At 43.1% G+C, this 16,851-nt stretch overlaps 1 protein-coding gene across 2 annotated transcripts in view; it reads right to left on the minus strand.

The window, feature by feature from the left end:
- ASCC3 (activating signal cointegrator 1 complex subunit 3) overlaps nucleotides 1-16,851 on the minus strand; it is a 417,235-nt gene that overhangs the window by 247,542 nt on the left and 152,842 nt on the right. For both annotated transcript variants that reach the window (XM_006118439.2, XM_075923934.1), the window contains exon 12: nucleotides 2,377-2,553. In XM_006118439.2, the coding sequence (XP_006118501.2) occupies nucleotides 2,377-2,553 (177 nt within the window). The remainder of the gene's footprint in view (nucleotides 1-2,376; nucleotides 2,554-16,851) is intronic.

Here is a 16,851-nt window from a genome sequence, read left to right on the forward strand (position 1 = left end):
GGGGCAGCCAAACTTTGACATGACTCTCCACAGACCTTGTCGGCTGACAGTGTCGAAGGCTTTCATGAGGTCAACAAACGTCGCATAAAGTTCATGATTGTGCTCCTGACACTTCTCCTGAAGTTGGCACGCGGCAAAGATCATGTCAATAGTCCCGCGGCCCTTACGAAAGCCACATTATGACTCTGGCAGGAGGCCACACTACAGATGAGTGACCAAACGATTTAACATCACTCTTGCAAGGATTTTTCCTGCGATGGAAAGCAGCGAAATTCCCTGATGATTGTCACATACCTGTCAATTGCCCTTCCTCTTATAAAGGTGTACAATGGATGCATCCTTGAGTTCCTGAGGAATGGATCCTTGTTCCCAAAAAGACTGGAACAACTCGGTGAGCTTCTCTGTGAGTATGTGACCACCGGCTTTATAGACCTCTGCAGGTATAGCGTCTGCCCCTGGAGCTTTGCCGCTGGATAGCTGGCTAACAGCTTGTGAAACTTCGGCTACTACCAGTGGATCATCCATGGCACCGTTGATGTCAACCTGGGGAATCCTCTCAATCACCTCGTCGTTGATAAATGACGGACGGTTGAGGATGTCTTGTTCTAGGTAGGTAGGCGGAACGTTGTGTTGGTGATAAGGAGGTCGTGTGCTGCACAGGCCTTCAGTAGGAGTAGGTCATTGCTGTTACATTTGCCCACTCCATGTCTGCCAATGACTCCATGCCATGCTATTGAGTGCATCCTACTCTTGCATTGAAGTCACCGAGCAGGATCAGCTTGTCGGTGCTACTCACAGCGGATAGTAAGGCATCCAGTTCTTGATAGAACCTGTCTTTCATCTCGTTCGGGTTAGTCATTGTGGGAGCATAGGCACTGATCAGAGTGGCTTGGTTTCTATTCTGTAGCGGAAGCTGTAGTGTCATAAGCTGATCTTTCACACCCTTGAGAAGACTGGCAAATTGCCGAACAAGGTGATTCCTGACAGCTAATCCAACTCCAGCATCGCGACGCTCATCAGTGCCACGACCGCTCCAGAAAAAAGTATATCCACCTCCAGTTTCAGTTAGCTGACCTTCATTAGCAAGACGAGTCTCACTGAGGGCTTCAATATCAATGTCTCGACACCACATTATCGGTCAGGGAGTGTCAGCACCTCTGGTGGCTGAACATGTCGCATCCTTTTAGGGTGGTTCGTCCACCTTTGACTCCCACCTGGCACCCAGCTCTCACCTGTGGCTCCTCGTAGCTGTTTGCATGTGACAGCGGCCACACCCCGGGCAACGGCTTCGACTGGCCGGACAAACCAGGTGAGGGTAGCAGACGGGCCCAAAACCCTCGGTGAGACAGGAAGTTGTCTATCCCAGCATGTGAAGACAGACTCCAGCAGATTGAGTGGATGAGACCAATCGAAGGTCCAACAGTCAAGAAGGCGGTCTCCGCAAGTGTCGTGGAACGCGTAGAGCAGGAGAAGACACAGAAGACGTCCTAGTCACCCACTGCGCCCAGTCCCATCTCCAGCCGTCTTGACTTTCGTCTTGCTACTGGATCCAGATGGGATTTGGGAAGAGAGAGTGAGGTTGACGCTGCTCAACTTTTCCTCACTTAAATCCAAACTGTGCGCGCAAGATGCGGAAACTACAAGGAGGTAAATATTGTTTGACCACACTGAAAATTCTAATTTTCAATCTTTGGGTACGTCTAGACTACATGTCTCTGTCGCCAGAGGCATGTAGATTAGGCTACCAGGCATAGGAAAATGAAGCGGCGATTTAAATAATCGCCGCTTCATTTAAATTTACATGGCTGCCGCGCTGAGCCGACAAACAGCTGATCAGCTGTTTGTCGGCTCAGCGCGGTAGTTTGGACGCGCGGGTGTCGACATCAAAGGCATTTGTTGACCACCCAGGTATACCTCATCCCAGGAGGCATACCTGGGTGGTCGACAAATGTCTTTGATGTCGACACCCGAGCGTCCAGACTACCGCGCTGAGCCGACAAACAGCTGATTAGCTGTTTGTCGGCTCAGCGCGGCAGCCATGTAAATTTAAATGAAACGACGATTATTTAAATTGCTGCTTCATTTTCCTATGCCTGGTAGCCTAATCTACATGTCTCTGGCGACAGAGTCATGTAGTCTAGACGTACCCTTAGTTATGCAAGATGGTACTATTATGAAAATTTGAAAGTAACTTCTGAGCCCAGGCGTTTGTGAAGAGGCCTACTTAAAATGAATGAGGCTCCCACACTAAAGAATAATAAAATTGGGAATACTCAACCATGGCACAAATGGGTAAGAAGGCATTTATATACTAGAATCAATAACTGTGTATAAACACACACACAAAAATCTTACAGATTTTCCACAGTCGTTTACCTTATTTGTTGTCTTAATTCCTATAAATGTCTGTCCCAGTGGTACAGGTCGAAAACGGCCATCAAAGTAGAATAGTCCAATGTAAGGATTAACATGTAGGAATGTAGCTACATCAAGGTAATTGGGTAATGTAGCCGAAAGGCCCAAAATCCTGATCATGCTCTGTGTAGATTCAACCTATATATATAAAAAAAGAATGACTTAGATATAAGTAAAGGATCTGAGTTTTATAAATTAGATACAGAAAAGGATTAAAATATATTTCATAAAATAAATCTTAAACAGCGTGATACAAACAGCTAATAGTTTAAACATAAGAGAACAGAACATATGCTGGTGTCTCCTATACTCTATTCAACACACCTCATATCCATTAAAACATTCTAATATCTCTTCTCATTAAAACATGTTACTGTACCCAATAAAGTTAATAATTTTGTACTACTATAAAGAAGTTGTATCTGTAATAAAAACCACATTTAAAAAGATAATTACAGGGTCTAGTTGAGGAAGAGTTAATTAGCCTCCCTTGCTCTAACTCAGACCACAGATGTGAGGTTTATGAACCTGAAGACAAGACCAAGATAGCTGTTTAAATGTTATAAATAGGTTAATTCATGTCTAACATTGCTGTCTGCCCTTTGCACTGATATTCAGTCACTACTGAAAAAAAACTCAACTAATGACTCTATAACAATGTTTTTAACGTAATGACATAATATATCAAATTTCTTGATTAGAAACACACATGTAAGCTTTTGTTGTATGACATTTCTTTTCACGACTATGTATATTACATGTATTCAGACAGTAATTTTCAAATACATTTTCTCTTTTCTTACTATTCTAGTTTAGTTTGCAAAAATCTCAGACCAATCTTGCTCAGTCTCCAGTCCTGCACCTAGGGGTTTTGCTGCTGCCTCTGCATGTGGGGTCTGCCTGCCAGCCCCATGCCCGGGGCTGCACACATTTCCCTAAGGTGATACAGGACCATGAGAGAGAGAGAGAGAGTGTGTGTGTGTGTGTGTGTGTGTGTGTGTGTGTATAAATAAAATGGCAGAGGTTAAGTAACTCTGCACAGTGAAAGATGATCTGCAGTGTTAAAAATAATAGTGTAGATGTTTAGGCTTGGGCTGGAGGCCAAGTTCTGAAACCTGATGTGAAGCGAGGGTCTCAGAGGCCAAGGTCCAGCCTGAACATATACACTATAACTTCAGCCATGCAGCATGAGCGCAAGTCAATTGACCTGCTGTGACGGGGTTGCCCTGCCACGCCACCTCTGGGGCGAGTGGATTAGCACTCCCAGGTGCTGCCACGCATGCAGCGGTGGCAGTGTAGTGGGATTAAAAACCGAGCTTGTGCAAACGGAGGGGGCAGAGAGCCAAGGAGAGCTGGCAGCAGCAGGGGAAGCTGCGGGAAGAGGTCCCAAGCCAGAGAGAGCTGGGCTCTGGATATCCCCTGGGAAGCCCGAGCGGAGGCTGCCAGGGATGAGGCTGCCTTCCTCGGGGAGGGAATTCAGCTGCTCACCTCCTCAACCCTTACCAAGGAGTGGACAGACCTGAGGGTTGGTGGACACCGTGGAGGACGATCACCATGTGAGGTGCCAGTTAAAGACCCACCTTTGAAGGGCCCACATAGGCCTACCCTGGCCTCGTCTGGCCAGTCCAGGAGGATCCCTCGCGAACGACCAAGACAGTGGTTCATGGACTTCCGGGGGTAACACCGACGCAGAGTTGCCAATGCGCGTCAGGCTGCTGCCCCAATGGGAGAGACGATGGAGTTGGTGGGTAAGACCAATTGCCAGCTCTCCGGGGAAAGGGCATCACAGGAATATCTAGGAGGGGTAGGAGAGGACTAGGGCAGGGAGTAAACTTGCTCCTGTCAGGGTTGGTGAGTTGCGTTTTTTTCCCTACCCTTTGGGCCCTGGGCCAGGACCTGGTTGAGAGGGAGGGCCAGGGTCCATTTTCCGCCCCGCGTGTCAAAACACACCTTCATTACTTTAGGGGCTGAACCTGAGGATGGTCTAGCCTGGCTGCAGGACCCGAGACTGTAAAACTATCTGGATATAATTCAGCTCCAGTTGGTATAAAGGCCAGGAGCTGGCCCCAAGGGGGGCCGAAAGACTAGAGACCCATGGGTAGTGCCCCGTGGGCTACGAGCTGCTGTGACACAGGCCCCTGGCCCAGTTGCTTGTGCAGACTTTCTCCCACAGGTGAAGTGGGCCTAGAGCAAACTCGGGACGGGGTGCTCCCCGCATCCTCGAGGAAGATTCACTATCACACAAAACCTTAGGCTTTCCCTGGTGGGCTTTCCCTGGTCTCTGAGATTTGCTGACATAAGCATTTTTTGACTTGATGTTTTTAATTTGCTTGTTTGGTGTTTGCTGTGCTTCATTCTTAATACCAGTCCCAGACACTTCCATCTTCTTTTCTGCACAATTTTGGAGATAAGAAGTTGAACTCAGACAAATTTACAGAGGCATTTGCTTTGGAAAACCTTTAAAGGTCTATGTCTTTGGTGGAGTTCCAGTTTTCTCACCCATATGCTAATGATGTAAATAATATCTGAATTGAAGATCTGTAGTTTGGTCTTTACATTAGATATTCAAAGACAAAATCTGGTTTAGGTTAGCAAATACAGCCAATTTAGGGCACTATTTCTACTGAACATTCACATTAGATTATACGTTACTACTAAGGTTTATGAACAGATTTCTCTGTCCTTTTGTCTTTTAAGATTGTTTGATTGGTGAGTTGCTAGGGATCTCTTATTTCATAACTAATTTTAACCCTGTCTTTTTAGCAGTGCTGGAAGATCTTGGTCTTTGCTTGCATTTTTATTTTTCATTTAGAAGAGCTTTATGATCAGAAAAATCTAAGTCTGTGTTATGTCATAAACTGTCTGTGTTGCATCAGTCTACACCTTTTTAAAGATGAAGACAATGGGAATGCCAAACAGGAAAGACTGCAACTTTATTTGACACTAGTGTTCTGGAGGCTTTTCCTGGTATCATACTGTAAATTCAAGAAAAAAGATTACTCATGCAGCATATTGTTTTCACTCGTTGACTTTTATTTTAAAAAATGTTTCTTTAATGTCTTTGTACTATGCCAAGTGTGATATCTTAATTTACAAATATAGTTTCAGTTTATCTGATCACCATATAAATATTCAACTGAAAAAGATGTTTTGTTTTAATCTCCTTCTCTCACCAACTAAAAAACACCCCCTACCGCTGTAGCCAGACAGGAACCCCCCCTGTAACATCCATTTTTGCTTTCCTGGAGCATACAGGGCACACAGAGCAGTGAAAGCCTTGAACAGAATGCCCAGGCTGTTGTGACCCTGAATGGCTGTAAACAGAGATACACCAATTGCTGACCAAGAGGCTGCTGAGGAGTGCCCTTGACTGAAACCCATATTGATACAAACACACAGCCGACCACGGCGGGGAGGAATCTCTCGCCCATTAAAAAAATATGTCTAGTTCTCACAACTTAGTTATCGCTCTTGCAAGTGTAAATTAAGTTGAAACTCCCTTGTAAGAACTGGCGCCACAAAAACGGACCAGTACAATTTGGCATCTTAGATAAGAAAAAGGATACGGGCCCCTATGGGTATAAAGATGGGTCCAGCAGCACATTTACTCTGAGTGTCAATCTACCATCTATCTGCTGGTCGGGTTAGGTGTTTGACCTCCCAAGGTTCCAAGGGGACGCCCACCTCGTATTCGTCTTTCCTAGGAATTGAGGGACCGGCCCTTGCTTGACCCGCTGGAGTCGAGAGGCACAGAAGGGGGAAAAATTGTACCTGGATGTGGTCCTTTGTCTTAAGTGTACACATAGACTTAGAGCTCTTTAAAGATTAAGCTGTCACTTGGTACCATTATTTCTATTTTCTATTTTTATTTTCTTTGTAACCATTTTAAGATCTATATTTGCTACCAGTTAAGAAAGAGAGCAATAGCCATTGTAACCATATGCTTTATAAGCTTCTTTAATAAACCTGTAACTGTTTAAGCTTTAACGTGATTCCTTCAGTTGCTGTAACAGAACCAAGCACAACTTAAAAGAACTTCAGCCGGTCATAAGGGACAGGTATAGGAAGAGCTTGAGCATTTTGGATCGTGTCACTCCCAGGCGACAGATCCGTTGGGGCATCTCTCAGTCTTCCCTAGACTGCCCGCTGCGAAGGGATCCTGTACCTTAGCAGCTGAAATCTGAGATGTAATAAGCTCTTCCTTGTAAAATCTGGGGTGTCTGTCAGCCTGCTGACTGCCCTCCGCAACAGGATCCCGGTCCTAGCGGTAAAGTCACGGACATTAAACCTTTTCTCGGTCACTCACACGCGCACGCACACACACGCACGCACACACACAGCCCTGACCATCGGCTGACAACCCCATAATAATTAACAAGGTTTCCTACAAATTTCCAACACACAAACATCCCCCCTCCAACCCATTATATTGGGCTTGGAAATATGAGAAATTTCATCACTATTTTTTTTACTTGTAAACTACTGATAACAGGATCATTGTCTGAATCATAACCGCTTTGCTAGAGTGGCTTTAATTCCAAAAAACTGGCATAGATTTAATCTAAGGATACTGGTGCAGTAGAGAGGAAGTTTCACACTAGATACCTAATTAGTTTCTCTGAAATGCATGAAGGATGAAGGAAGTGCCTGATTTTCTGCCTGATTATCTCCTATCCAAAGTAGAACCAAATAGGTCTTGAATATCAGGAGAGCAAAGGACTGGGTGCTTTGCATAAAGACAAAGCAAAGAAGTGTGATACCCTGATTGATGTGGAAGCATTAAATGTTCTTGAGAAGAGAGAGAGAGCTGCAGATAGACAGACAGACAAGGTTTTCAGGGGACATGAAGAGAAGATTTCTGATGCGAAGATAACCCTAACTTTCACACCTCTGTGCAGAGATGGTTACAAGCAGCACAATAACTGATCGTGAAAAAAAATCATACATACATAAGGAGAAGTAGATGTCCAAGTGGTCAAAGTATACTTGTAAAGTAGTGAGTACTGCAATCACAAGTTAGGTTTGGATCATTAGGCTGTGCATACAATAGGATTGCCAACTTTCTAACTGCATGGGAGGACTGGGGCAAGCGGCTGGGGTAACAGGGATTTGAGAATTCAAACTAGGGATGCAGCCTCTGAGACAGAGCTAGGATGAAGGGTTTGGGGTCCAAGAGGAGGCTCTTGATTGGGTCAAGAGGCTCAGAATGTTGGAGGGATTCAGGGGGCTCTGGAAGGGGGTCAAGGTATGGATTCCAGGAGGGAGTTTGGATGCAGGAGGGGGCTTAGGGCTGGGGTAATGGATTGAGCGTTAGAGGAGGCCAGGGTGTGGGCTCCAGGGACACAGGAGCTGACAGTCATGCCAGGCCGCTGGCCAAGGTGGTGGTGGTCCCAGCTCTACTCTGCCGGAAAAGGAAGGGGCGGTGGTACCCAGCCCTGCTTGGAACATGTCATACCGACTCCCAGCCCTTAGAGTCCCCCAAGGCACATGGTGCTCTAGCAGTGATTTAAAAGGTCCAGGGCTCTGGAAGACACCATTGCTGCAGTAGAGGTAGAGACAGTCAGAAACTCCAAGCGCTTCAGAATCGCTGGGCCCTGGATCAGTTGCTCCCTTTTTCTCCCCACCCCCCATCAATGGGCCTGTCAGGTCTCACGTAAGAGGCAACATGTCCTTCTGGCTCCTAGGTGCCGGGACCTGCCCAACTCCCATTGGTCACAGTTCCTAGCCAACTGGAGCTGCAGAGCCAGTGTGCAAGGCAGTGCCAATGTCATGGACAGGATCAGTGCATGGAGCACCCCTGGCCAACCCTGTTCCTTGGAGCTGGAGGGACATGGGGCTTCTTCAGGGAACCATAGAGAGACAGCCACTGTGGCCAGCTGGACTTTTTGCAGCCTGTGTCAGCTGTGTTGACTGAATCCTCAGGGGTCCCTTTTCAATCAGGCATTCCAATGAAAAAGGAGATGCCTGGCAAACCTAGATGTGAGTTACTCATTAGCATAAGAACACAATAATATTAGCTAACCAAATTCGGCATAACAGCTTCCTCTTATCATAACTTAAAGCAAGTTGTGCCAGGAAAATGGGATGTTCCGGGAATGAGATTGCATCTCATAAAACCATACAGAAAGGCTGGTTGTTTGGGGCGCCCTCTCCCCTCCCCAGCAAACCTCCCACCATCCAGGCACATGGGCGGGTGGGGGAAGGGACTGAAGCTCTCCACTCTGCCCAATTTATATGGGGACATTGCTGGCTGTTCCCCTTTGTTAGGAAAAGAGGAGAAAGTGCATAGTTTTCTGCGTACCTCACTCTGGCTGAGGAGCACAAGGGGCAGACCAACCTGGATCTGTCTCAGCCAGATGGAATGCACCCCTCCCTCGGCTGTGCCTCCAGTAGCAGCAGCGGCCATGTAGAGGTGCACAATGGTCACGCTTGAAAGTTCTGACATAGGTAGCAAAATTACCTCAGCTTGGATAATATTTCTGTACTTTCATATACAGTCAATGCACTAAACATTTCTCCTTTCCATGTCCAACATCTAGCTCCCTCCTCCTCGATATTACAGACAAGGGTAAGAATTTCTCAAAAGATATTTTCCCCAATTCTTGTCTCAAAGCATATAATCCAATTAAAATAAAATCTCTTACAAAAATGTCCCTTAAAACTCAGTTTTAGAATAGTTGGGGGTTTTTTTTTTTGTTAATTGCTTTGTTTTTTATTTGTTTTTTTGTTTTTAATATGGGTGGGGAGGAGATTTATAATGGATTTTTTAAAACATCTTAACTACTCAGTCACTCAAAATTTTTAGGAATGACTTTTAGCAAAACATCCAAAGCCAGACATTTAAAAAAGTTAAGAGTTTTAGTCTGAAGCTTCCATTTTTTTAGAAACAGTTTCCTTTTCCTCAATACTAAACAATAAGAAATAATATACATTATGGTTCCATTAAAGGTTAGCAAGAGAATCAGTCTACATATATAATTTCTTGTCTTTAATAAACAAAAATGGTAAATGGAAGAGCAAAAAGAAAATGTTACAACTAGAAAAATCTAAAAGCATATTACTATTAAAACTTTTCTAAAAGACCAATCTTATGTAGGATTCATTTTGAAAATCCATGCCCCTTAAGAATTCAGAACAGAATGCATTTGTTACTAGGCAACCACCTGGTTGAGTAATTTATAAATGAGTTTAATTCTGCCTCTGCTGAATCCAAGGGTTTAAAATACTCTGATCTCTTCATTCTCCACTGACAGCACTTTTTTCAAAAATCAAGAAGTATGGGGGGAGGGGAGAGAATAAATGAAGAACAATGTATTCACACCATCCTGCCATGGCTTAGGAGTCACGATATTTTTTCTGTAGCCAACATGGTAAGTATGAATTATGCTGTCTCTCAAGAGCTTAAATATTGAATGTTAATTTTAGAAGTGTCATGGTCCTATGTAACCACCGTATTAATCCTTGTGAATGACAAAGTTGAAAAAAAGAGTAAACTGTTTCTTATTATTTAACATGTTTATTATGCTAGCGCCTACACACCCACCAAAAGTGAGGCCAGAGCCCCCACTGTGCTAAGTATTGTTCATATAGTAGTCTGTGGCTTCCACCCTGAAGAGATTAGAATCTAAATAGACGTGACAAACGCAAGATGAGGAAAGACGTATAACACACAGACAGGCAATAATGTGATGGCAGCAAGAATCATGTTAGTTCCACATTATTTTGAGTTCCACATTGTTTTGGATTTGGATGGCTTTCCTTAGGAAGGTTTCAGTTAATGGAAAGAAAAGGGGATAGATTTGGAAAAGGGAGGTGTAGAGAAGGTCAGGTATGGACTGAAGTTAAGGAGAAGAGAGTGAGGGTTTATTAAACAAACAGTTTATAACAAACTGGGGTGTAAATCTACCCATCACTAACCTACTATACACTGCTTACAAATGCTAAATGTTCCCTAGTGTAGTGAGTCTCAAACTGTGGAACGGATCTACTAAGGGAGTCACAGGAATGCATCAAGAAAGGCATGAATTATGAGCTTTACTAATTTTTAAGAGCTCAGGCTGAAAGATCATGCACCCCCACTGCTAGCGGGGGAGAAAAAGGGGATATCTGAAGTACTGCCAACCTAGAGCTGACAGCCAGAGCACCACCAGCCAAGTTCTCCTCTTACACTAGCCCCTCTTCAGGACGTAGCCCAGGCTCTCTTTTCCCCATCCCCATTCCCTTAACTGGAAGCAGGAGGACTACAGCTGTCAACCCCAGAACAGAAATCTGGCAACAGAGAATTAAATGTACTGGGAAGAGAGATATTGACAAATACCACTTTTCACATTATCACCCTTGCTTCTGTGCTGCTGCTGGCACAGTGTTACCTTCAGAGATGGGTTACAGTGCATGTAGTTGGGCAAATGGGATTAAATTACTATAGAAACAAAGAAGGGGGAGGGTGAAAATAAATGTGATTCTCTATATTCCAGTTCCCTATTTCCTTTACATTACATCCTGTTTCAAAGTGAGGTAGATCAAAGCACATTACAGATCAGCAGGATCCATCTGAATGCACATGTAGTGCGCAGCAGGCTAGTGAGAGGTAGATGTAAACTCCAGCTTGTCACAAACTAAATGTCCATATAAACAAGCCCTGTCAGGGCGAGGGAACAGGAGGTTTGGTGCCCTCACCAGCAGCAGAGGAGAGAGACTATGTAGTCAAGACTGGAAAGTTCTCAAATTTCCAAAAGTACTTTCCCTTGCTACTTCTGTGCCTACTGGCTGCAGTTTCTTGACTTATCCGTATGATGAGATAATGTGCACTCAAGGGGTGAGACTTCTAAAGTGCACTTACAGGTTGTAAGTGTATATGAATTAAATTGTATAGACCTTCCTGGTACACATTAAAGGTTCCCTAGCATGCTTTAACATGCCTCAGACCAATGAATGTACAGCACATTAGTGCACTTTGAAATGATGCTCCCTTAATGAGCATTAGAACACCATGTTGTAAGTAAAGACCTCTGTCTGGTTTCTTTCTGGCTACCAACTGAAGCGAGTATCAAAAATGTTGAGGGGAATCTCGTCAGCAAAATTTTGGGTCTGAGTGAGGCTGGAAGGAGAGGGGCCCCGACTGGGTCCTGCCCATTACTGCGGTTCCTGTTTTAGCTGCTTCTTCACCTACCAAAATATATTCTTTAATTTGTAAACAAAAAAGAAAAGATGGACTCTGCTGCCATGCAATTCCAGTATGTCTCAGACTCTCAGATGGTGCTTGGTCCTGCCTTGAGGGCAGGGGACTGGATTTGATGATCTCTTGAGGTCCCTTTCAATTCTAGTATGCTATGATTCTATAACTCATTTGTAGAGCTAACTAATTACTGTCTAATGTATTGGCCTTTTCAAAAAGCACATAACCTCACCAGGATCTCTATTTTAAATTTTAATAAATCTTAGAAGCATAAAACACAGTGCTGAAAAAGACACTGAGAGGTCATAAAGTCAGTCCACTGCACTGTGCAAAACCATGTGCACCTAGACAATCCCTGACAGGTGTTTTTCTAACCTGTTCTTGAAAGCCTTCAAGTACACGGATTCCACACAACATCTCTTGGAAGCCTGTTCCTGAGCCTAACCCTCCTTTTAGTAGATTTTCATGTCATGTTCTCTGCTTGCAGATTAAGTTAATTACTAATTGGCCCAACTATCCTGGACATGGAGAAAAAATGATCACTTTATAACATCTCTTAATATATCTGAAGACTATAAACAGGTCCCCATTCAGTCTTCTTAAGACTATAAATGCCAAGTTTATATTAAACTGTCCTGTATCAGAGGCAGTAAAGGGGAGGTGGAAACCAGTGCCCTTTGGGAGCCGACTTTTAATTCAGCTCCTCATGAGCATCAGATTTCATGGAGCCACTTGCCCATCCCATCCCCACACTGCTGCCTCTGATAGCGAGGCAGCAGTATGCAAAGTGAAAAAGGCAGATGGGAGCTGGTACACATAGGGGCTCTCCATGAATGCTGGCTCCACGAAGACACCTGCCCCTCCCTTGCTGCCTCCCACAGAAGCATTGGGGGGGGGGGGGGGGGGGAATAAGGAGAGGCAGGAAGGAGCCAGTGCTCGGGGGAAGCCAACTTAAAAGCTGGCTCCCCATGAGCACAGGCTCCATGCAACAGCCTGGCCCCTGACCTATGCTGCTGCTTCTGTGGTAGGCAACAAAGGGTGCGGGCAGGACAGAGACAGCTCCGTGGGTCGCCAGAGCAGCCTCTGTCCACAGGGACCTGACAACCCCCTCCCCCGCGACAGGGGCTTCAGCCATCCCACACTGCTGCCTCTGTAGCAGAGGCAGAAGCACGGAGCAGCAGGTGGGAGCTAGTCTACACAGGGAACCGGTGGAGGGGGCTGCCTGGGAGTGGGGCTGGCAGTGAACTAGCCATTAGCCCCATTCCTAGGGACTATCAAATAATTATATAATCACTAAATTTTGATGCGGTTACACGATTATTCAATTAAGCGATACCTAACATCCCTAATGCCAACTGGAGTGGGACAACTACATCCAGTGACTTACAATACAGGCTAATATCACTCTGGGTATGTCTACACTACCCCCTAGTTCGAACTAGGGGGGTAATGTATGCATACCGAACTTGCTAATGAAGCCCGGGATTTGAATTTCCCGGGCTTCATTTGCATAAAGCCGGCGCCACCATTTTTAAAAGCCGGCTAGTGCGAACCCCGTGCCCAGCGGCTACACGCGGCACGAACTATCTAGTCCGTGCCGCGCGGCTACACGCGGCACGGACTAGATAGTTCGTGCCGCGTGTAGCCGTGCGGCACGGGGTTCGCACTAGCCGGCTTTTAAAAATGGCGGCGCCGGCTTTATGCTAATGAAGCCCGGGAAATTCAAATCCCGGGCTTCATTAGCAAGTTCGGTATGCATACATTGCCCCCCTAGTTCGAACTAGGGGGGTAGTGTAGACATACCCTCTGAGGCGTAGAAAGAGTTGTATCCTGTGTAAGTGCGTCGTATTGTCAGCATATATTCAATTTGTGATTCACTAAGTGTAGTATGTTACACTTGTCTTGATTCAATTTCATCTTGCTGAATTCAGACCGATTCACCAGTTTCTCAAGGTCATTTGGAATTCTAATCCTGTCCTTCAAATAGCTAGCAACACCTCCTAGCTTGGTGTCATTCACAAATTTTATAAGCATGCTTTCCTATTTCATTATCCAAATCATTAATGAAAATATCAACTAACAGACTCAGAACAAACTCCTATAAAATGCCACTAGATACATCTTCCCAGTTTGACAGCAAACCTGTAATAACTATTCTGAGCATGATTGCTCCCACCCACAAGACTTGTACCCTGTGAAGAGAGGAAATTAGGTTGGTTTTGCATTATTTATTCTTGACAAATCTGTATTAACTATTATCCACTAGGTACTTCCAAGCTGACTGTTTAAAATAATTTGTTCCAGTATTTTTTTTCCTGGTATCAAAGTTGGCTGACAGGTCCATAATTGCCTGAGTCCTCTTTCTTCCACCTTTTAGAGGAAGGTACAATGTTTGCCCTTGTTGAGTCCTCTGAAACTTCATTTGTGCTCCATAAGTTCTCAAAGATAATTGCTAAAGATTCCAGCTAGCTCCTTCAAGTACCTTATGGGGAATTTCATTAGGCCCTGCTGACCTAATACTTCTAATTTATCTACACATTTCTTTAATCTGTCCTCTCCCTAGTCTGGTTTTTGTTCCTTCTTTCCTTAGGAGGAATATTCTAGAAGACAGGAAGACTGGTCATGGGCCAATATTCAAAAAAGGAAAGGACGATTACCCACACCTGGAGGCTTTATGTTAATTGTAGGTAAAGAGACTAAGGGTATATCTACACAGCAAAGTTATTTCGGAATAACGGCTGTTATTCTAGAATAACTATGTGAGCAACTACACAGCCATTCCGTTATTTTGAAATAATTTTGAAACAATGGGCGGCTTTATTCCAAAATCTGTAAACATCATCCTACAAAAAATAATGCATATTCATGAATACCTATTTTGAAATAAGGTATGCATAGACCCTCCACTTCTGCTATTTTGAAATAGCCCCTTATCAAGGCCATTCTAAGTTACTCCTCCCCAGTGCCTTCTGGTGCTCTAAACAGAGATAGCACGTCTACATTAGGGAAGCCTCAAAATGGCTTTCCTGCAGTGTAGATGTGCTATTTTGAAATAAGCTATTTAGGAGTAACTATTCTAGAATAGCTTATTTCGAAAAAATGGCAGAAGGAGAAGCAGCAACTGGAATGAGATGAGTAGCGGTGAAGAGGATGGGGAAGAAGGAGTTAAGTTTATGGGATATAGGCAGAAAAGTCTACACACTTTCATGACCAACAGCCTCCCCTCCAGAACCTACAAGAGAACCCTCATTCAGCACATGGACAAAGATGGTCCACAGAAATATAACTTACAACTGCCATCAGTCACTTCATTAACTTAAATGGCAGTTTTTTACGTGGTGAATCTCATGATTCTAGACTTGCTGATAGCCTATATGGATGTAAGTATGATGTCACATAATAGAATTTCAGTAGGGGGGAGGTTCAGTTGTCTTCATTAGAAATCTAGGAAATTTATGTTTTAAGGATATGCTCACTCTGGAGAATTTAAAAATCCTGTTTTTTTCCTGGGGGAAAAAACCCCATAGAAATCACTGTCTATCATCTAAATAAATAAATAAATAAATAAATAAATAAATAAATAAATACACACACACACACACACACACACACACACACACACACACACACACACGGATCATCAAGGGAATCAGCCAGGGAGCCTGCTTACCTGCCTTTTATAAGTATACTCCTAATAAAAGTTGAAAAAATAAATGTTCTAAGTGGTATTAATACAATAAAGACAAGCTATTGGGGTAGAATAACATTCACCCAAAAGCATGATCTTTGACATTTTTCTTTACTACAACTAAAACTACAAACGCTGTCTATTTTAGTAGTCTCATGTGATTATTATGAGCTAATAGTTTTTCCAAGTGTAGAAAACAAGAAGCTGATTTAGCATACTTATTCTGAGGATATACTTGGACAAAACCAATATAAAAACAAGTGCTTAATATTGCAGGAATGCAGACAAGGGTTTTTTTTTTTATTAATGAGATATTCATTTGGGATTTTTAGTATAAACCAGGATTTTTTTAACTCATGCTCAAAGGATTTGGGAGGCACTAAGCAGAAAATAATTTTGACTGCTATTCTGAACAACTGCTTAAATATCTTTAATCACATTGCAAGTCCCAAGTATTTTTGATAGAAAATAACATGGTAAGAAAGTTGAAAAGCAACATAAACAACTGTGTTTTCCCCTCATTTTAAAAATTACTTCAAAGTTCATTTTATTGATTTTGCTCATTTGGACACAAGACATATTAAGTTTAGGGTGAATACAGGGTATATATTAGGATTTTTGCAAGCTTTGTAATATTGTGTGTTATATTACATACGGTGAGTATTCATTCTAAAATATTTATGTGCTAGAGTAGACTGCCAAGAGAGACTTAGATTTGTCTTCAGTTGTATCAAAGCTGTCTAAAAAATTAATCTTCATTTTTGGGAGACAAAAAAAGAGACAAGTTTGTTTAACAAAAATATTTTGACCAAATCTAGGTACAGTACTATGTTTTCAATTTTATTAAATTATTGACAGAATTTTATAATCTTGTTCATTTTATGTACATAACTTCTGATTTCTTGGAGAGGGAGATCACAAGCTCTCAAATGCTATTCCCACTGTTTAGCTAAGAACTACTGTAACTTGCAGTATGTCTTTGTGAGGGATCTAACTCACTCAGTAGAAAAAGTGTCAACAAGCCATCAACATCTCTAGATAATAACAACCAGATATTGCAAAATATGCATCACCGATTCAGAAAACAGTTCAAGTATTTTAAACTAATACGATAAAATATTATAGAGCTGTAGAAATTTTGATTAAAAGGTTTAAACATTTTGATTTTACATCTGTGTTATGCTGAAAACTACATAATTTTAAACATCAAAGCTACAAATTAGTTTCAAAGAACTCTTTTGATGTTATACACACAGTGTATCAGCAGTGCTCAAAGCAATTTTGCCACTAAAAAAGTTTAGTAAAGTCAATTTAAATCACTTGCAAAAACATTCTTCAAAAATTGAAAAAGTGCAAAATGTGCATTAATGAGTTGTTCAATCTACCAAAGGTAAGGTTATGTCAGCAATACTATTGTACACATTTTTTTCAGTTGTTGCAAGATCATAGGTTTGGTGCTTGAAACAGAAGGGCTCTCCCAAAATGGACAGAAGCCTCTTCTACAACCTCTTTAATCTAAGGTGCGACTTAGGGCAAAGCTCCTACCATCTTTGGTAGCAGCTCTGGCAACTCA

Source organism: Pelodiscus sinensis, chromosome 3 (genome assembly GCF_049634645.1).
Source record: "Pelodiscus sinensis isolate JC-2024 chromosome 3, ASM4963464v1, whole genome shotgun sequence".
Lineage (NCBI taxonomy): Eukaryota > Metazoa > Chordata > Testudines > Trionychidae > Pelodiscus > Pelodiscus sinensis.